Source organism: Ustilaginoidea virens, chromosome 6, assembly GCF_000687475.1.
Source record: "Ustilaginoidea virens chromosome 6, complete sequence".
Lineage (NCBI taxonomy): Eukaryota > Fungi > Ascomycota > Sordariomycetes > Hypocreales > Clavicipitaceae > Ustilaginoidea > Ustilaginoidea virens.
The window spans coordinates 1,803,599-1,823,696 of record NC_057321.1 but is presented as its reverse complement, the minus strand read 5'-3'; the positions used below and the strand labels follow the sequence as shown (position 1 = coordinate 1,823,696).

Sequence of the window (20,098 nt, the reverse complement as noted above, 5' to 3'; positions counted from 1 at the left end):
TGCACCCCACGTCCTTTGTTCACGGGACAAGGAGATCAACCTACATGCCATGCTGAGTTCCGTCTTTGCATCCCCACAGGGTCGAGGCTTCAACAGTCCCAGGCGACTTGGCGTCCCGTGCTCATGCGGCCTGGCGGTTGCAGCGATTCCTTCCCGGCTACTGGCCATCCGTCGAGAGCAGATGGTGGCTGCGCACGCAGAAGACGCGTCTGGGAAGCTGGGACAGGTTGACGCGCATCATCGCCAGGCGTCATCGGCTACCGGGAGGGGGAGCGACCTCGGTTGACGAGGTGTGCGAGCTGGCTATGCCGTGGGATTGTCGCGCAGGGCCTCGAAGGAGCTTGGAGCTTCTTTCTAGGCTGAAGGCCGTTTGCGTGGTTCGGCGATGCGTTGGCAGCGCGCGAAGCAGAGGTCGACGTGGGATTAGGGACCGTTATATCCCGCCAAGCGCGTGGGCAATCAGTCCCTGCGGAGGGGAATCGGGAAGTACAAAAACGTGTCAGCCCCTGCCTTTCGTTTCAACCAGCAAAGCCTCCGCGGGCCATCTTCTTGGCCCGCGCATTTCTCCTGTTGTGGTTCGCTCTTGACCCCTTGTGAGCCTCTTTATTCCTCCTGGCTGCCTCGGTCTCTTTTTCTCCGGCTGGCCCTGCAGCACTGCTGCCAGGTCCGCCGCGGCCACCGCGACCTCGTCCTCCACGCCCTGCGCCGGTCCCCTCTCCACTGCCGCCTCTGCCGCCTCTGCCGCCTCTGCCAGCGGCTCCGTCAACATCACCGTCTTCAGCCGGACCGGCTCGCCAAGCTGTACGCTCCAGCTGTGCCTGTTGTCCTGCAAACGCGTACTTGGCTTCTAGTCTCTTCTTCTGCTGGGGATTCCTCGCTAGCATGACTGCCCAGCCCTCTAATGCTTCGTCCGTCATGCCCGTCTCCTCTCTTAGCTTGAGACGCATGTTGCTTCTCCTGGTGCCGGCGTCTCGGTCAAACATCTTCTCGTTCGTCTGATACGCGCGGAAGAGAAGCTCTTCGTTACCATCGTTCGCCCCATCGGCCTCTTGGTTCGTGGAATCTACAGTGCCGCCAACATCGGCCGCATCGTACGTGTCATCACGCTCGTCCTCGTCCGAATCAAACGCCGCAAGAGCCGACAGAATGGTGGCCTTGTTTGGTGCTGCAGATTTATCCCGGAGGAGGTGATCGGCGTCCTTTTGTGGCTTTTTGCCAAACGAGATTTTGGACAAATCAACGCCAAGGCGATCAAACTCGTCGTCGTCGAATACGTTCCGTCTGCTGGACGCTGGCGCTGGCGCTGGCGCTGGCGGCAATGGTGCTGACCGGGCCGCGACATCTGTTTGGTGAGGAACGAATTGAAGAGGGGAGCTTTTCGTGGATGTTAGTGTGTAAAGAAGAAGCAGTATCTAGTACGAAAAGCAGGAAATAAAAAGGGTGGAAATGAGATTCCCGCATTACTGGGGAGCAACCGGACGTACAGAGGCTCGCTTCTGTCAGCTGCAGCGAGGTGGGACGGCAATGAGTTGGAGAGTAGATTTGCCACGACTTGTTCGACGTCGTCGCCATATTCGTCCAAGCAGCGCGAAATAAACCCCGTTCCAAGTTCGGGGAATATATCCTGCACCTGAGAGACCTGGCTCATTCGACGGACATGCGCCTCCATCTGGGCTTCATCATTCGTGGCTTTTCCTTTGCCTTTGTCGACTCTTCCCCGGACCAGGCGGCTGGGTCTGGTCATGGGACCCTTTGTAAACGACTCTAATACGGCGATTCTCTTCTGGAGACTCTCTGTTGCCGCCCCATGAGCTTCAGCCTTGCGCCATAATATCTTCAGCAGAGGGGTCGTAGTTACGAGTTCGGCCACGAGCGAGTCATTGGCGTTCAACGGCCCGTTCTTGTGACTTTCCGCAGCCGAGTTCAACGCAAACAGCTGATCATTCAACATGGACCACTTGGGGGGCTCAGAATCCGCAAGTCCAACTACACACAAGTACGTTGTTGCGACGATTGCCTTTCGCAGCGGCGGATTCATCACTCTGTAGCAGGTGACCAAGCCATCGAGAAAATCAGATCCCGCCAACAGCAGAACACAGGGCGCAGGAGAAGCGTGCAGAAGGGGGTTCAGCGCAACGAGGCTGGATTCCACCAGCTTGAGGTCCCCCCTGATGCCGGAGTCGAGGTGCGGAATGAGAAGCCTCTTGAGCGCGGTGACGGACGCTTCAGCAACGGCGCGTGAGGCCGTTCCGGCAAAGACGTCGCCCAGGAGAGCAGCCGTGCGCTTCTTTGGATATAGCCTTGCGAGATTACCGAGGAATGAGTATTCCAGAAGCTGCGGCGGGTTCACCAGCTTCAAAAGGCGTGATGTGAGGTGGAACACGGGCCGGAGCAGGGAGGTTGATGCGGACGTTGACGAAGCGTGTACTGTCTCGCGCACGAAACTGGAAGTAAACGCAACCAAGGAGTCGTGATTGTTGCTTGCTTTGCTAAATCCATCATCTGGCAAGTCCAGATACGCCCGACACAACGATGCCCATGCCTGTACGAGCTGATTCCACTCCGTCGAGCTGAGGTTTTTCTGCCACGAGGCTTTTGGGAAAGGCGCCAAGGGCGGGAGAGCTGACATGCCTGCAACTTCTAGGAAGGGGGACAATGGACGGAGCAAGCAGAAGAGTGAAATATATGAATCGACAAATATCAAATCACGAATTTCTCAGCCATCATTTCCCGCCGGGTCGGCCCAACGTCGTATTTCATTTATTCATGTCGTTTCTTTGCTGAAGACGGATGAATCAGCCCGCGCTGTGTGTTTGCAGCTCAACTGCAGCTGCCAAGTACTCCGGGTCTGACGGCTCAATGCCCCCACTTATGACACAGACGCCGTGTCGTGAAACCCCCCGCCAATAAGCGATCAACTTGGCGCCCCCATTACCACATTCGGCCTAGCAGCCCACAGCAAAGCCCTACGTCGAGATTATCCCAACCCCACCACAGAAAAAAAAAAACGAAACGAAAAAGATTTGACATCATCAACAACTGCGAGCCTTCATCACTTTGCCGAAACGTCCAGGTTTCCCCCGCGTTCGAGTCGTGAAGGACAAACCCAGCACAGTCGCATACACCGAAAATCATGTCCTACAACAAGGCTGACAAGGATCTTGGCGAGGCTCCCGTACGTTCTCTCCCTCAACCGACTAGAACAATGCAGAGCGTTCTTTGGCTTCATACATATGGTCCAGAAGCCCACCCTGCTACGCCTCACTGACAAAGGGATCTTGTTGTTAACCCCCCCCCCCCCGAAATATAGAAGGCCCACAAGATCCGCATCACCCTCTCTTCCCGCAAGGTCAACGTCCTCGAGAAGGTCTGCTCCGAGATTATCGAGCGCGCCAAGAGCAAGGACCTGCGCGTCAAGGGCCCCGTCCGTCTGCCGACCCAGATTCTCAAGATTACCACCCGCAAGACTCCTTGCGGTGAAGGCTCCAAGACCTGGGACTCCTACGAGATGCGCATCCACAAGCGTCTTATTGAGTATGTACTGGCTGCCTTCTGCCTTGGACTCATCGACCTGGAAAGTCTGGCGTGTTGCAAGCAGCGCCACCAGAGAATAACTTGTGCTGATTTTCTTCGTTGTAGCCTTCATGCGCCTACCGAGGTCGTCAAGCAGATCATTGTCAACATCGATGCCGGTGTAGAGGTCGAGGTCACCATTGCTGCTTAAGCCTGGACGGATCCATGAATGGCAAGGCGGAGATCTGGTTCCCTTGGTGTCATGTAGGAAACCTTTTTTTTCTCAGCCCAGACAGTCAAAATACAAGTTTGCCTCTGGAAACAAAACCTCCAAAGCCGTTCGGTTCGTGTTGGACCGCAACTATCAGCACATTGGTCACGTCATTCGCCAAGAATAGCCAGTATGGAATCCAAGCAGTAAAGTGTAATGATTCGTACCCACCATTCGCTATGTAGTGGCTCGGCTAGTCAAAATTTTGCCATCCACTGGAAATAGTCAAGAACCTGAAAGGTATGGTTTGCAATAGCTATGCATCTCCAGATCAGTTTGATGATTTTGTCTATGCGAATCTGCCAACGCCGTAAAATGCCTTCGAGCTTCCAGAACCCCAAGTCTAATTTGCAGCAACGCCTTGTTACCACTTTCCCACATAAGAAGGAGGCCTTGGATAGATCATTTGCACACCCCCTCGCCTAATCAAAAGTCCCACTGTGTAAATTCTCGCCGAGGTGGTAGCTCTGGCATAATACCATCGCCAAACGTCCCTGTTTGAACAAAGGCAGCCCATTGCATTTTGGACGTCTCATCATACTGCTCGGGAGGTAGTTCTGTGTCTTTGTAATAGCCCGGGGCGCCTGCTGGAAACCAAATGCGAGTCCAAGTGCCGTCGAACCCTAGGATGCCAGGCAGGTTGCCCTTGTATGAAACGGCTTTCCCCTTGAAAGAAGCAAGAGTCCCGTCCATCTTCTTGGTTGCATGGCTTTCAATCGATGGGTGATGCTTGGCGCATCCTGGAGGATATGGATTTCTTGCGTCAGAGGCTGCAGCTGCAGCGGGAGCAGCGGGCGCTTGCTGCGTTTGGCTGCCGCCCGAGGCAAACGGATTTTGTGACTGAGAAGAGTTTTCCCCAAATGTGTTGGAACTGGCATTTGCTCCAAACGGAGTGTTGCTCTGCTTTTGTGCATTCTGCGCGAATGGGTCGCTGGATTGTAAAGGCTCGGACGAGATGGCGGCGGCAAAAGGATTCGATTTGGCAACCTGGGCAGCTTGGCCGAAAGGACTCGGATTCGATGTCTGTTGTTGGTCAAAGGGGTTCGGCTGGCTCGCATTGCCGTTCTGGTTCAGGGCGCTGGATGCGAAGGGACTAGACGTAGGATTACTCGGCGCAGTGTTTGAGCTTGCGAACGGATTAGCAGGCGGCGGCGCACTGTTGTCGTTTTTGACGTTGACGGTTCCGAACGGACTTGCAGCATTGTTGGCGCTGCCGCTGGAAGCAAAAGGATTTTGTTTTGCGCCTCCCAGTTGGCCGACTTGACCAAACGCACTCCCCTGTGGATTTGCAGCCCAGGCCGCTTGACCGAATGATGGTGTTCCAAACGGGCTCGGTTTGGCTCCTAGAGTGGAGGCTTGTCCAAATGCCGACGTTGTTTGAGCACTTTGCCCAAAGGCTGGAGCTGCTGGCTGTGAGGGTTGGCCGAAAGCCGACGCTTGTTGTGAGGGCTGACCAAATGCTGAAGCCGGCTGCCCGAAAGCCGGCGCACCGAAAGGATTCGGCCGCTGCCCTAAAGCAGCCGGTTGTCCAAAAGCACTTGGAGTCTGCAAGGTGGCAGTTCCACCGCCCAGCGAAGATGCCGTGCTGCCGGCGCCGGTGCTGAAAGGGTTCGGTTGCTGTGCTGGATGAGCCACGGATGCAGGTCTCTTTCCGATGAGGAATTCGCCAAATGGAGCGCCCTGTGTCCCTTCCCGGCATATGTCTAGTCTATTCGGGTGCTTGTTTTCGGCCTCGACGATGAAACGAGCCGCGTCTTGAACATTTCTCACTGCCGTCTGCATCTGCTGCTGAGCGTTGTGGTAGAGCTCCTGCGCTTCATTCAGCTACAACAGGGACAGTTGTCAGCATGCTCGTTTTTGAATTCGCCAGGTTCCAAGCACAGGTCTGCCTTGGACTCACAGCTTGTTGTTCGTTTCCGGAGGCCTTTGCTGTGAGGTAATGCATCCTCATCTCTTCGAAGCTCTGTTCTCGAGGAAACCCCCCAAACAGCTGTTCTGGTGCGTTTCGCCCGGGGGCGTAGGCAGACAGGATCCATTGCGGTGTGTCGGTGGTGAGATCTTTTTCAATCCCCTCGGTTGTTATGCTGTATTTTGCTGTTGCGCGAGGAGTTTGAGTCTGTGTTTCAGTTACAGCCATGGCGGCATCTCCTGGAGGCTTCACATACCGAGCGCATCTTTGAGTCCTCGATTCCCTCCGCCGTCCCCCGACGCGAGCGCGCCAAATCGGTTGTTCGCGACTGCGGGATGTTCGAATCGACAATTACCTGCGTTGGGTTTGTTAATTGGTTTCGACTGTTCGACGTTGGGGCGCTGCGGTCAGAGTGTGTCTGCCTTTCCCGCGGCAGAGGGAGAAGGCTATCTTGAGCGCAGAGCTGGCGGATTCGTATCTGGGATTCTGACGCACTACCATATCTGCAATTGCCTTGCTGGAAGAACTTGCACACGGTCATGCTGAGGTGCTCAGACGGCCAAGGGTCCGAATATCGATGGTAACCTCGTCTACAACGTCATGTCGATGCCAAAGAGGAGGAGACGTAGAGGAAAGGGAGCGATGGCGTTTTCGATATCCCCTTTGATGCACAGGTGGGGTGAGCAACAACGCAAATCTCGCGTTCCGTCGGCTTCTTGTCCGATAGAAGCATCACGCGGAAAGAAATATATCAATAAGCCTTTGCCAACCTTGGGAGGGTTTATTAAAGTGGCTCGGCAGGGTGGAGAACCTCAACTCGTGCCAGTGGAGAACTCGACTTGCTGGCACAAACACACATCAAGTCACCCGAAACGGCACAACTCCGGGGCATCGCCGAACAACTTCTCGTTGCTCTTTTCGTCTTTGAATCTCAATATCATTTACTACCATGTACTCCGGAGTACGTCTGTCTCAATCCTAGCATAAGCCTGTGAAGGTCATGGTCCCCATTAGTCCAGCGCAGTTGTCGTTCTTCGGCATCGCCGTCGTGGCTAAAGTCAGTCTGCTTCTGAAACCCGACGATGTTCATGCGGCTCAAAATCCCCCAAGTCATAAGTCATAAATGACGCTGAAAACTCATCAGAGTACATGTTCCGGATTTTCGATTACTATCCCCATCCAAAATCACATCCGCTCCATGGGAAGCCCGTCAAAATACACCACCATTAGAGCCGCAAGCAAAGATGCGGTCCGTCATGACGGGTTGAATTCAAAAACCACACCCTTTTCCTCTTTGTTTCTTTGCCTGGGCACAAATTTTCGTTTTAACGCAGCGCTGGATTGATTGGCATCATCGTTACTGACCCCGGGGGTCCTTACAAGTACGCTCAAGTTTTCTGAGCCCTCCTGAACTCAACCATGGGACCCTTCTTGGCGCTCGTAAACGTATCAACCAGCTGGAACTCGGTCTCACGGTGACGTCCCCACTCGAGATCAGCGCGACCCTCGCCAGGATCAACGACACCAACCGCCCTTCGGAGATCGTAGAGGTAGATGGTACGAGCCAGGGTTGTGGTCATCTCAACATAGGCGAGGCCCTTGCCGATGCAGCCACGGGGCCCAATGGAAAAGGGGCAAAAGGCGCTGTGGGCCAGGGCGACGTCGTCTTCCGTCACCGTCTTGCCGTTCAGGGGGTTCACTTCGCCGCGGAGCCAACGCTCAGGAGCGTAACCATAAGGTAAAGGATAGTAGGCCTCGTTGTGGTGGATGGTGTAGTGCGGGGTGCCGACTACGGTGCCCTGAGGAAGAGTGTGGCCGTCAATGGTCATGCCTCCTGCAAGGATCTCGCGAGGGAGGATGCCTCCGACAGAGGGTGAGAGTCGCATGGCCTCGTCGACACAGGCGCGCAGGTAGGTGCAAGAGCCCAGGAGATGCCCGTGGACAATCTCCTCGACGTCGTCGAACTTGCTACGGATTTCCTCGGTAACCCGTCTTAGGGCGTGAGGGTTGCGGACAAGGTAGAACAGCGTCGAGGCCATGGCGGTCGAAGTGGTGTCGGAACCGGCGATGATAAGCAAGTTGGACTCGCCCCAGAGCTCGGGAGTGCTGAATCCCTGGCCGGTTTCGGGATCGCGGGCCTTGAGCAGGTAGTAGAAGAAGTCTCGGCGGTCGGCCTCGGCGCCGAGCTTGGTGCGCTCCGTGAGCTGGCCCTTGCTGTAAGCCATGTACCTCGCGCGGCCGGCTGCCAGCTTGGGGAACAAGAACTTGTCAATCTTTAGCTTGTCGACAATGGGCATGGTCCCGCAGATGAGATGTCTGGTGGTGGCAGCTTCGACGAGTTCCAGAGCAAATCGGTTGTCGGGCTTCTCGAGCATGTGGAAGGCCTTTCCGAAGCTGAGATCGCCGAGGATGTCCATGGCGAGATAGTTGCACCAGTCGCTCATGTTGCGGGGTTTCGTCCAACCCTTAGCGTCGACGGGGCCGTCATTCAGGCCGATTTGCTGGCAGAAGGTCCGGACATTGCCCAGGATGTAGCGCTGCATCTCCTTCATGGCGCTGTCGGAAAAGGCGTGAGAGAGGACACGCCGCTTGCGGGCGTGAACGTCCTTGTCGCGGGTATTGTGGGTGTTGGCGGCCGGGTGAACAAAAGCATCGTAGAACTCGGCCTTGCGCACATTGGAGCGGAAGCCGTAGATTTCCTTGAGAGACTGGTTCGAGTTGAAGGAGAGGGAGTTGGGCCCGAATCGGACAACCTTGCCTACGAGATGGCAGCCATTAGCCGACACCTTTTATTTTCGCCAGCATGAAGAGTCATTTTTGTAAGTACCGGGGACGGCTACAAGGGGGTCAACGCGTACCGTATCTCTGATGCATACGCCAGAACTCGAGGTGACGGTCACCTTTGTAGGCGTGGTAGAGCTGATACGCATCGCTGATCTTGGCCAGGAAAGGACCGGGATACTTTGCCAGAGGGTGGAAGAAGACTCTGTAGATGACGAGGCTGAAAATCTGAGAAAAATTCAGCACTCTGCTTACCCAGCCCTTTTTGACGGTCGGATATGGAAACTCGGAAGCACTCATATGCGGACACGGCGGGACTACTGGACGCCATCACATTGAGAGCTTCGTCCTTCGTCTCAGCGACGACAAGGGAACCAAGAGGTCAGCTCTGGTTGGCCAAAAGAAACTTACGTAGAGCGCTCCAGCACCAGACAGCCACCCCAGATACGTCCACAGCGGTCCCGAGCTAAAGGCCATGGTGAACTTGTCTTCGCAAGCAAGTTTCCGCAGTACGACGCAAGCAACCTTATGCGAAGCAAGACTGTGCAGATAGGGTGGGAGGACGAGACTCTCCTCGGGGCATCAAGGGCCGCACATGACTCTCTTAAACTAAAATGATTTCACGGTCGACCTCACCTGCTGTAACCCCCCACATTGCTTTGTCCACCGGAGCTGGAGACTCGTTGAAGGTGACGAGTGAGGCGTTGCCGATTAGAGATGAAGGCGGCTTTCCGCGGCACTTGATGCCACTAAACGCCGGGGAGACCCATGTGCTCCGTACGTACGCTGTTGAAATCAGAGAATTGTTGTTGTATTACTAAGGTGGCACAACAGAGCCACAAAAGATCTAACTTTTATAGGGAAACACGAAAATGCTATGTACCCTGTGATACCCACACCTTTCAACATACACACAGTACTTCTTCAAAAACCCCAGTTTTTGCTTGGGGCGAAGAATTGGGGTAAATTGGGGGGGCCGGCTAGGGACGGGATTGGGACAGAAGAACTGCGCATCCCCTGCACGTGAAGGTCCGCACAACGGACGGGAAGTCAAGGGCATGTACGGGTTGCTTCGGTACCATTCCGCACGGAGCAGCTATTCCGCCCGCGGCTTTGCGCACATGACCAACCGGTATTTGCGGGGATTTTAGGCTCACGCGCCGGTTAAAACGGCGAGAAACACGACGTTCCGCCCTGACGTCAGAGCAGACTACCTTCCACCGGGTCGGTAGGTATTTGAGGTAGTCGATGCTCTCAAAAAGCATGATTCAACAAGGTTCAAGGGGGAAAAAATCGAGTCGTCCGAAAGACATGAAGAAGAATAAATGGGAGGCTGCACCTTCGCAAAGTTGATCAGGGCCGTTTAATGTAGAGTCGTATTATGTATTCCCTTCCCCTGGTGAAGCGACCGCTAATGTTTTGAAGCAGAATGCCTTCAATTACATCGCGTTTCTATGCCCGTCCCTCGAGCCACCCTCATGCCACCCTCGAGCCACCCTTTTGTTGTGCCTCAGTTAAAGTATCTTGGTTCGTCAAAGACGTGATATCTGTGGTCACGGACACCTTGTCCTCTAAACATGGAAGGAAACCTCCAGCCCTCGGGAACCTCATGCTCTTGCACGCGGCGATTACGTTCCTCGGCCGACATTGAATCCAGCTGTTGCGCTTCAGCGGACGAGCTTGGAATGACAAACTTGGCCACCTGCAATTCCGTGTCGGTGATGGTGCTTCGGCTCACGCGAGCATAGCCCACGCGCTTGAGCTTCTTGAACAAGATGTATTCACACCACCGGTCCCAGTCGCTGGGGTCAACATCGTGCATGCCAGACTTGTCGCTGACATAGGTGTTGTAGTTGCCCTCCAGGGGCTTGGTGACGAGATAACTCAAAAGAAACGCGGGCCGTGGGGTGGAGCCCATCAACTGCGCGAGATACTCGGATTGCAGACGCCTGTCTTCAGGGTCCTCCTCCTGGCCCGAGTGGAAGACGAATACATCCACCATTTGGCCGTAGACGTCAAGGGTAGCTTGAATGGCAGGTGCCAGCTCTCCAACCGGGCTGGGGAGTAAATGGTGCTTGGACTCGACAATAGGGAACTTGGAAAGCAGGGCAGCGCCCCAAGTGTGCTTATTGGGGCCGGGACCATAGTCCACATACATGCCGAGATCCTCGGCCAGGAATTGAGTGGTATCGCGGTTGCCCATGATGATGCGCTGGAGGTCAGATTCGAGGAGGCCGACCACGTCGAGCTCCAGCTCCTTGATGAGATCACGCATGCGGTGTTCCGAGGACCACATGTCATTATCAAGCGAGAAATGAATTGTCCAGATACCCGCAGTCAAGACACGATCCTCGGCATGATACGGCTTGTAATCGTTGGTGGGGAACCTCATAAAGGCGGCGCTCAAGAATAGAACGTTGATGATGACCGTGGCGAAACCAAAGTATTTCTGGTGCTGCGACGCGGACGGACGGCGCGGCCCTTGCTTGCGTAACCTCGACGAGTTGCAGTCGTAGACACCGGCGCCAATCAAGCCCATCATGATATACATGATCCAATCTGTGTGCTCCCTCACGAGAGGGCCGCCTGGGACGAAAGCATATGCAACCACCCAAACATGGAAAAGGACCAAGAATACGTAGAGGAAGAATCCGAGTCCATAGGTGGCTGCGGGGCTCTTCTTTGAGGCATTGGTAAGGATTGGGACAGCGACAGCCATCAAGTAGGTCGCAGTCGCAAGACCACCGTAGTACCCGAACCAGTGGCTGAAGAAAGTCAGGACCATGGCACCGGCAGTGCCTGCGGCATAGGTTGCCCAGCTGATAGAAACTGACGGTTTGCAGATTCCGATAAACACACCAACAGACATCGCCGCCAGTGTGCACCAGCCGTGCGTCGAAGAATATGGCCCTCGAAGGGGAAATCCCTCCCAAACCCAGAGAATCATTGTGCTGGTGTCGGACAGCAATGAATGCGCGCCAAAAAAGACACCTCCAACACCACAAGCAGCTAGAATTGTCGAGCCTGTTTGAGCCCCGTCGGAAGAGCCGCCCGTCAAAGGTGCCTTGCGAGTGAATCGTAGCGCAGCAAGAACCGCCAGAACCAGGCCGCCAAGGTTCCATCCACCGTTGGCGCCGTGCATAATGGGCCAGACAGGGTTATTTGTCTTCCAAGCGAATTTGGCAGTAGAGGAAAGAATCAGGCCGACAAGCAAGCCAAGAAGCTTTGATTCAAACCTTGCTTCGTGGATCGATTCGGCGTGAAGGGTAGACACCCAACCCATTGTCGACATGGCAACGCCAAAGCCGACTGTGAGGAGGCGACGAGCCGGGTCCAAAACCAGATAAGCAGCAATTCCGGAAAGGGAAAGGAGATGGACGGCCCTCTGGTTGTTCACAATGGCTGACCTGACAGGGCCAACGAGAAGAATTGGTGAGACGGAAACAAGCACAAACGCTTCATAGCCAGAAATGCCCATATGCCAGAGTGGGAAATCTACATCACGTCAGTATGCTGTTTCCAGGTCTCAAGAACCGGGATATTTCTGCTTACACCAGACTACGAGACCAAGACTAGTCAACATGGACCAAAAAATAAACTAAAGGGTTATTAGAAATCTTTCAGTTTATCGTTGCGATTCAACTCACTCCGTGGTAGATGTTTGCAGCAGTATCCAAAGCTTCGGACCAGGTGAACCGTATTGTACAAAGCCCGAGTGTGGCTTTTTCTTTCCTTTTGGAAGTCATGTCAGCAAAATCGACTCAAGACCTTGACAAAAGGGGCATACTTACTCCTTCTCCATAACGGCTGACGGGGTAGACGAACGGTTTTCACTGGGAAAAAAAAATACTTAGAGCATGATTCAAATAACTAAAAGTCTATTTGATTTGTCTGCACGAGAAGCAAGTACTATCTGGGGAGCCAATGCACGTACCCCTTGCTCAAACCCTTGGTATCCCTGACAATGAGTTCAAAGGTTGAAAAATCCAAAGCCGTGACAGCATCGAAACCAACATCGAAGAGAATCAGTGACCACTCGAAAAAAGCGTATATTGTGTATGCTAAGAGCTAGGTCAACTAGGTATGAACGATAATTTGAAATGTTTGATGGATCGGAACAAACCTCCAGCCACTCGGTGCACCTTGTGTTGGATAAAGAAGTAAACGAGCGGCACCAAGGTTCCAAAGAAGGCGCTACCAAGATACTTTCTGTATTTGATGGCTTGGGGATTGGGTGGGCTGAGGGCAATGCATCCCAGGGTCCAAGGCAAAGTGCACACAATGTAGGAAATCATGAGAATATCATGCCAGTCGTGGTCGTCTGTCGACGTGATGTACGTCCAGCCGCCGCATGTAAGAGTGCGGAGGAAGCCCATAGAGGCAACAAAACCAGGTAGTATGGTGCCCGGTTTGCGGGTCAGGAGGTAGAAAAGGCCGACGAGGGCGAACCGGGGGCCTGTATGGCATTAATTATGAGGTTCGGCGAGATTTCAGACCACTGGTGGAGCATATACCGGACGTGATGGCAATAAAAATCATGAAAAAAGAACGCTCCGGATATCGATCGCCGATTGTTGCAGAAACGGATGGGAACCACTCCTGGGGATACCCATAGAACTCATTCTCGACAATCTTGTGATAATGGAGGGAAACGCCGACAATCAATGCGCTGAGGAAGGCGGCTATGCACATGTGTGGTTAGAATAATAGCCCATGCTGCAGCGTTCAACAAAAATAATATTTCCAACAAGGCGCGAAACTCTGGGCTCGCGGCAAGTGCTTACTGTATGCGACAATCGTGTGAGCCCAGCTCACCCATTGCCCTCCGAAACTGAGAACGACGCCGCCATCCTTGTCCTTGTATTTGGACATGGCGACAGCCAACGGCAAAGAAAGATCGAGCGAGTGAGGGGGGTGTGGAAGACAAGGAATTCAAACACCATCCGGAATTATGCCCGACATGTGCAAAGGGTAGCTAGAAAGGGATCAAAGGAACGACACGAGATGAAAGTCAGCAACGGTAAGATTTGGAGTTGTGGCTGGTTAACAAGCCTCGGAGCCTCGGGAGCTATTGATTTGATCAATTGACGGCGCCCGCACCAACTGTCAACCGTACCAGGTACCTACAATAGTAGGGGCTGGCTCCAAACAAGCAACATGAACACAGGGGCACAACTTCAGCGGCGCCCAGCCACGTGACCAGCGGTATCTCTGGAAATGCTACGGAGTAGGAGAAACAGTTAGGAGATGTGGCAAGGCAGCCTTTTGGAAAAGTCTGGCCAAGAGTAACACCGACAGGGACAGGGGCTTTTTTCCTGGTGGCCTTGTTGCACCTGGAAATGGGCTGAGCTAGTAGACAGTCTGCATTGCAAGGATGGACGCTTGAGGGTCAGACTTGTGTGGAATGGGTGCCAATTGGTGGATCGTTTTCTCTGTTAGTTCGAGGTGTCTCGGAGAATGGCTGCCAAGGAAATTTCTTATGAGAAATATCGAGACAATTCCCTTGTTTCAGGCTGGTACCTGACGTTGGAGATACAAGCCTGTCGATGGACACTCCTGTAAAGGCGGCGCTGGCTGCGTAGGAAGCTCATATCTTTACGCCGGTGTTCAAAGTAACGCTAAAAACGGATGACAAGCGCCTGAGCGAGCAGCTAGATGCCATGTTGCTGTAAATGTCGGGAGGCATTTTCAAAGTGGGAATCGAGGACGGAGTGGTCCTGGTGTCGGGTAGCTAAACCCCAAGGAAGAGAACCCGAACCTGTCCGATACTGCATGCAGGTAACAACAATAATGACTATTTCGATGTTTTCGGCTCTTCGAACGCTGGGCTTGGCTACAATTGGCCGAACGAGCGACTATCTGATCTGGCGGCTAAGAAAAACAATGCTTTTCAAATCCTACTATAATCCTACTACAAAGGTTGACAGGATGCAAGTCGGCGACGCAAGACGCAAGGCTGATGACTAAGAACAAATACTCCACTAAAAAGTCTCACATCGAGCAGCCTAATCATCTTCTTTACCACACCAGAAAAATGAATGAAAGAAAAAGAAGACAGGCAAAAAAAAATTAGGCACGGAACAAATTGGTGCCACCATATTTCTCACCCCAACGGGCCAGAGTTACCGACTCACTTCCTTGGCTCAGCCCCGACCGAAAAAAGGGACGGTAATGGCTGGTGTAGCTGAAAAGGCGAGGTTTTACCTCGAACGCTCGGTTCCACAACTGAGAGAATGGGAGGAGAAGCAAATATTCTCCAAGGTGCGTACGCTTGGTCAGCACTCGAGCGTCCTTTGACTGATTTCATGCCGCAATGCTAAACAAGTCTCATCACCAAAGGACGAAATACGGACCATTGTACAAAAACGCAATGAGCACGAGCACAGAGTCCTCTCACCAGGAAACACGCCGTCCGACTGGTCAACATTGGCCACCTGGGAGCAATCGCTGGAAACACTGCGAAATAAACGATGCAAACGCCTCAAAATCCACCAGCTGACTTCTGCGCATGCGGGACAAAATCGTGTCATGTCCATCTATGAACGAGCTGTCAATAGACATCCCGGCAGCGGCGAGCTATGGCGCGAATACCTGTCCTACACGGCCAGCGTCAAGGCCTCCAAGCGCTGGCGCAAGACAATGACGAGGGCCTTGCGCATGATGCCCACCGATGTGGACATGTGGGTGATGGCCGGCCGACGATCCGCTCGAAATGGCGACATGGCTTCTGCAAGAGGCTTCTTCATGAGAGGCTGCCGATTCTGCACCAAGGATTGCAGACTCTGGGTGGAGTATGCGAAATGCGAAATGGAATGGCTGGTCAAAGTGGACAAGCGCAAGGAAACCAAGGGAGCTGACGCCCTACGACCTGACCGGGTAGACGATGACGATGAACTCCGCATCGTGGACAGTGAAGACGACGACGACGACGACGACGACGGCAGCGTGCTCCCGGAACCCTCCAAGACGCAGGCTCGAATTATTGATAAGCGGGCAAGCGAACAACTCAAGTCCAATCCCGCCATGGACGGCGCCATACCAATGGCCATTTTTGACATAGCAGCCAATCAAGGATTTTACTCGGCCCAAGTCGCAGAGATATTCTTTTTCATGTTTGCTTCCTTCAGGAAGCTATCGGTACAGCCCAAGGTCACCCAGCATGTACTGGACGCTCTCGAGAAGCAGTTTCCGAATCACCCGTCTGCCTGCAGTTGCTACATCAGACACCCGATTGCTGGTGTGGCACCCAATACTGCGGACTTCCCGAGAGGGTTGCGTGACGTGTTGACACGCTTGGATGAGAAAATGGAGACAACGGCAGACAAGGCAGAGCTCAGCCGTAAAACAGCGGAGTGGATAGACGGATATTTGGCCTGGGGTGATCTTGACGCTGGCATCCGTCAGGTATTGGAGCATATGAGGGGCAAATTGGATATTTCATGACCAGGCTCTTGTATCTTATCCAAAGGTGTTCGTTTTCAGGTCAATTTGCGTCTGTTTGCAGCATGTCTGCTCTGTGGTGCCTGTAGTGATTTGTCTTGATGCCGACTGTGCTGTCACTCAAGATCGTTTGCAATGCGACGCAACAAGTTCTGCAAATGTTTCTCAATAATACCAAGTAGGGGCAGAGCAACAGGAGGGGGATTGGGTGTTTTTCCAGAGGACATGGCAAGAGAAAAGGCGGATTATACCCAGGCGGGATCCCACTATTACACCCGTCCAAAAACGTAACATGAAGCCTTCTGTCCCTGACTGAGTTTGTGTAAGGCACGTTCGGTGTTCGGTGTTCGGTGTTTGGTACATATTATGGACAAGTCAGGCACCTCCGCTTTCGATTTGCGAGGATTGCTAGTAGAGCCTGAGGGCAATTGACACTGGAAGATGTGGTGAAATGTGGGGGGGGGGGAGGGGGTGTAAGGTGTCCCAGTAGCAGGCGCGGAGTCAAAACGACAAAAAAATAGGTCATCTCGGCTCATCGAGCTGCTTTTCCCTCCACTGACTCGTTCTATTTTACGGTTGTGCATCTTTTTCTCTCTCGAATGTGAGGCAGCTATTCTATTCCCCAACAGGGGCCAGACAGGTACCTGCCAAGGAGGTAGGTACGTTCCTGAACGCTAGGTGCCTGCCTCATTTATTGACCTTTTTTCGGTAAACAAGTTGCCAGGCGCTAGCGCATTTGGCGACTTCACTGATAGCTGCTGAACGGGTTTCGCTTCGTTCACTGCGCCTCCAGCCGCATATCGCATCCACCTTCTTGAACGGACTATTCCGTACTGTCAATGATAACTCGTCTGATGGATCTTCGGGGAGCACTTTGTGAATCAAAGTTATTGGTAAGCGTCTCCTGGTGCTAGTCATGGCTTGTTGCCACCAACGGAACTCAAATGTGGGGGTGGGTTGCACAAACGCCCATCAACCAGACATGAACATGGTTAACCGTCAGGGAGAGGGGAAATAGCAAGACGCTCTACAGATGCGAACATATGAAGAGACGAATGGAAAGATTGACGAGAACGCAAAGGGCTGCGAACAGTTAGATCCATGTGTCTGGCTATGTGACCGACGCAAAGATGGCAAATTGGGCTGGAGCAGACATTACATTGTCCAACCTAATGGAAATTGGGAACTTGCCAGAGCTAAAAAGTCCCGCTCCAAATAGTAGAAGAGGATCCGGCGTGGGACTGGAGTCACTCAGTGACCCAGATCAACCCCCACTGCCCAGTTCCTTGCAATCTCGGGCCATCATCTATGGAGCATCAAAGGTAGTCATGCACTGAGTCCTTAGAAGTCAGACGATGGGGGAAACCATTGAGCGGGTCTAATCAGTGAGGTGAGCCGCGAGCACAATGGCCCAAGCAAGCAATCTAATTCATCATCACGAAAGAAACCTTGCGAGACCAGGAGCCAGGACAGAGGTGGACATTGGCAACAGCGGGACGCCAATATCGGTGCGCAGGGAAAGAACCACAAGCTAATCTAACGAGCCACCATCCCGGAAGCCCGATTCAGAAGCAAGCACAGGCAACTGGCTGAACGGCTGGAGGGGAAAACAAACCAAATCGAACTTGACAATGAAACACTCGCTGCTTGTGGCTCTGAAAGGAAAGTGCGTGGAAAACAGGTGAAGCGTGAAGATCAAGGTCGGGTGGATGGGTGGGCTGGAATGGCGAGGTAAAATCCACGAGCAAAGCCCGACCCGACCCGTCTTTCCCTCACAAGGCAAATGTTATCCTTTCCAAAGCCGTACGAGTTTGCAGCAACAACAAAAAAAAAAAAAAAAAAAAAAACCATCAATTGGCAGGAATAAAAAAATAAACAAATGAAAATAAAAGTAAAAATAAAAGAACCACCACCCCCTCCCCCAGAAAACAGCAGCAGTGTGTGGCCAACGGGCTGGGTCTTTCATCGCCTTGGATGATTGAAAGGGCCAGGCTTCGGCGGCTGAGGTCACTCGCATAACTAAAACCTTTTTCCCCCCTTCCTCGTTTCTTGCAGCCACTTCATCTCTTCGTTTTCTTTTCTTGTTTTTCTTTTCTTTCCCTTTTTCCCGCCAGATCCAAGATTCCTCTCTTCCTGTTTTGCCGTGGTTCCCTTTTTCCTGGCTTGCCTTTCCGATGATGCGAATCCGCTGATGCTCCTCGCTCATCCTCTCGCTACCCGTCAGATTGGACAGCACTTACACCCACCCCACTGCGAGCAATTCAGCACGGCCGAGTGGTGAACACATCTCGCTGATAACCATGTTGCTTCATTCTCGACCAGCTTTTGGTTGTTTTGTTGGCAAAAAGGGGAGACAATCCGGGAAGATCGAGATGGAATAGCACCCAACTCAGCTGCACGAACCGGACACAAGGCAAAGCAGCCGACCCCGTTTGTCGACGTGGCCATGAAGCATGGAAAGAGCGGATGAGCAGAGACAGCTGGGCCCAAGCCCAAGTGCGACAGGGGTTTTGGTCGGTCAGTCTCCGTCCAGGAATCCCTTGCGCAGCGAGCCAGGAAGGCAGGAAAGGCAAAAGAGGCAGAGAGGCAGGAAGCGGCAGCAAACGGCGGCCCCCGCCAACCCCAGGCCTCACAGTGGTGCCCTGCCCTGCCCAGTCAAGTCTGGTCGCCTGTGACCTCTGAGTCTCTCTCTGGAAACTGCCACCAATTCCCCGCAGCACGGGCGTGCAGCCCTCAAGCTACTACGTACTGCAGTGCTCCTTCATCGAGGGGGCCTGGTTGGTCTACAACAGCTTGGCATTATTGGCAGGCATGGCCCGCGAATCACGTCCCGAGATTACCGTCATTTCTATCCCACCTTGCCAGTCACGACTCGCAACCAGCTGGAGGGACAAACCAGGTCGAAAGCAGCGCCGCCGGCATCAAGTCTATCATTAGCGCCTTCGTGTGGGATTTCCGTCAATTACTCTTCCACGCCCCGAGACATTGCGACGACGGTCTGCTTCGTGCTATGGGAGAGGCGGTGGTGGGTTTTATCCTTACTTGCCCAACATAGCTAATAATGTCTGGGTGCTGCCGCATTGCCTTGCGCTCTGTGGGGCCGTCTGCGGGCCATGCAGCTGCAAGCCCAAAACGTGCTATCAGCCAGCCAACCGTTCATACGACATCGACGACTGGAGCTATCCTCCCTCGTCTTGGGCCTGACGGCAAGGACAGTCAGTTCGGCAGGCTGTTGCTACCAAAGCTCCAGCTTTAAATTTGCGCTCGTCAATCTTGCTTCCCCCTTACACCAACTTTTCGGTATCTCCCTTGAGCAGAAACCCGCCACGCCTTGTTGAGGAGGTGGGTGCCGAAGTGGTGTGCTTCTCGCCAGCCCTACGGAGTATGCTGTGCTTGGATCGATGCGCCATATGATTGCCAACAAACAACATTGGTCATTTTATCTTCCGACCAGCGGCCCAATTCTTTCATCTTTGTCCCCCCCCCCCCGAATCGACACAAGATACCGCCAGAGGCAGGAGCAGAGGACTTGTAGCCCTGTTACGAGCCAATTTCTGTCCCAAGACGAAGAAGCCGGTGTGCTGTCTCTGCAACAGGGAAAGCAAATCTTTTGCTAGGGTCGCAAGCCGCTGCAGCCACAGCCCCAATAATGGACCAGACGCGGAAAAGTCGACGAAATGCCAGAGAACGTGGTGCCCGTGGCGCTGTTCTGGCATTATTTCCAGGATCCCAGACAGAAGCATACAAGAGCGTTTCAGGACGGGCCGAAGCACATCTACGTCCCCAGAGCTGACCCGCCAAAGAATACATTATTCCCTTGAGCACATGATCATTATCCAACAACACTGGAAGAGTCTGCTTCCGAACTAGCAATCAGCAGGTAATAGGTCACTCATTAACCCTGACTTCGCCGACAAACAAGTTCCCACCATGCACACGGACTGCTGTTACTTGTGCCATGTTGGATTCGGCGGTTTTCCTTATCCAATGCGGCCTGCGGCTTTCCCAAGCAAGCGATTACCGATGTGGTATAGGGCCGATAATGCGAGGATGGTCGGCGAGGCTTTCTGTTAAGACTTGGTAGTCCTGGATGCGCTTTGGCTAACGGACTTGATTGCTCACTAACTTGGCACTAACTTGCAGCTTTTATTGGTTTGATATCAGCCGGAATTAGCCGCAACAGG

The 20,098-nt window shown here is 53.4% G+C and overlaps 6 protein-coding genes across 6 annotated transcripts; 2 read left to right on the top strand and 4 right to left on the bottom strand.

The window, feature by feature from the left end:
• Nucleotides 1-518: 518 nt before the first annotated feature.
• UV8b_07401 (uncharacterized protein) lies at nucleotides 519-2,629 on the bottom strand (the record flags this gene model as incomplete). The annotated part of the gene is made up of 2 exons (XM_043144898.1): nucleotides 519-1,374; nucleotides 1,485-2,629. 2 exons carry the CDS (start codon nucleotides 2,627-2,629, stop codon nucleotides 519-521), a joined length of 2,001 nt encoding a protein of 666 aa, XP_043000833.1.
• Nucleotides 2,630-3,133: 504 nt separating this feature from the next.
• Nucleotides 3,134-3,724, top strand: UV8b_07400 (uncharacterized protein; the record flags this gene model as incomplete). The annotated part of the gene is made up of 3 exons (XM_043144897.1): nucleotides 3,134-3,175; nucleotides 3,311-3,534; nucleotides 3,640-3,724. The coding sequence occupies 3 exons, from the start codon at nucleotides 3,134-3,136 to the stop codon at nucleotides 3,722-3,724; spliced, it is 351 nt and encodes a 116-aa protein (XP_043000832.1).
• A 486-nt stretch (nucleotides 3,725-4,210) lies between these two features.
• UV8b_07399 (uncharacterized protein) lies at nucleotides 4,211-6,234 on the bottom strand (the record flags this gene model as incomplete). The annotated part of the gene is made up of 4 exons (XM_043144896.1): nucleotides 4,211-5,608; nucleotides 5,685-5,878; nucleotides 5,950-6,048; nucleotides 6,189-6,234. The coding sequence occupies 4 exons, from the start codon at nucleotides 6,232-6,234 to the stop codon at nucleotides 4,211-4,213; spliced, it is 1,737 nt and encodes a 578-aa protein (XP_043000831.1).
• Nucleotides 6,235-7,081: 847 nt separating this feature from the next.
• UV8b_07398 (uncharacterized protein) lies at nucleotides 7,082-8,951 on the bottom strand (the record flags this gene model as incomplete). The annotated part of the gene is made up of 3 exons (XM_043144895.1): nucleotides 7,082-8,451; nucleotides 8,552-8,702; nucleotides 8,886-8,951. The coding sequence occupies 3 exons, from the start codon at nucleotides 8,949-8,951 to the stop codon at nucleotides 7,082-7,084; spliced, it is 1,587 nt and encodes a 528-aa protein (XP_043000830.1).
• A 1,033-nt stretch (nucleotides 8,952-9,984) lies between these two features.
• On the bottom strand, nucleotides 9,985-13,346 carry UV8b_07397 (uncharacterized protein; the record flags this gene model as incomplete). Its single annotated transcript, XM_043144894.1, has 8 exons — nucleotides 9,985-11,969; nucleotides 12,027-12,072; nucleotides 12,122-12,206; nucleotides 12,266-12,307; nucleotides 12,409-12,535; nucleotides 12,598-12,930; nucleotides 12,989-13,156; nucleotides 13,259-13,346. The coding sequence occupies 8 exons, from the start codon at nucleotides 13,344-13,346 to the stop codon at nucleotides 9,985-9,987; spliced, it is 2,874 nt and encodes a 957-aa protein (XP_043000829.1).
• Nucleotides 13,347-14,645: 1,299 nt separating this feature from the next.
• Nucleotides 14,646-15,917, top strand: UV8b_07396 (uncharacterized protein; the record flags this gene model as incomplete). Its single annotated transcript, XM_043144893.1, has 2 exons — nucleotides 14,646-14,735; nucleotides 14,814-15,917. 2 exons carry the CDS (start codon nucleotides 14,646-14,648, stop codon nucleotides 15,915-15,917), a joined length of 1,194 nt encoding a protein of 397 aa, XP_043000828.1.
• Between the last annotated feature and the right edge of the window lie 4,181 nt (nucleotides 15,918-20,098).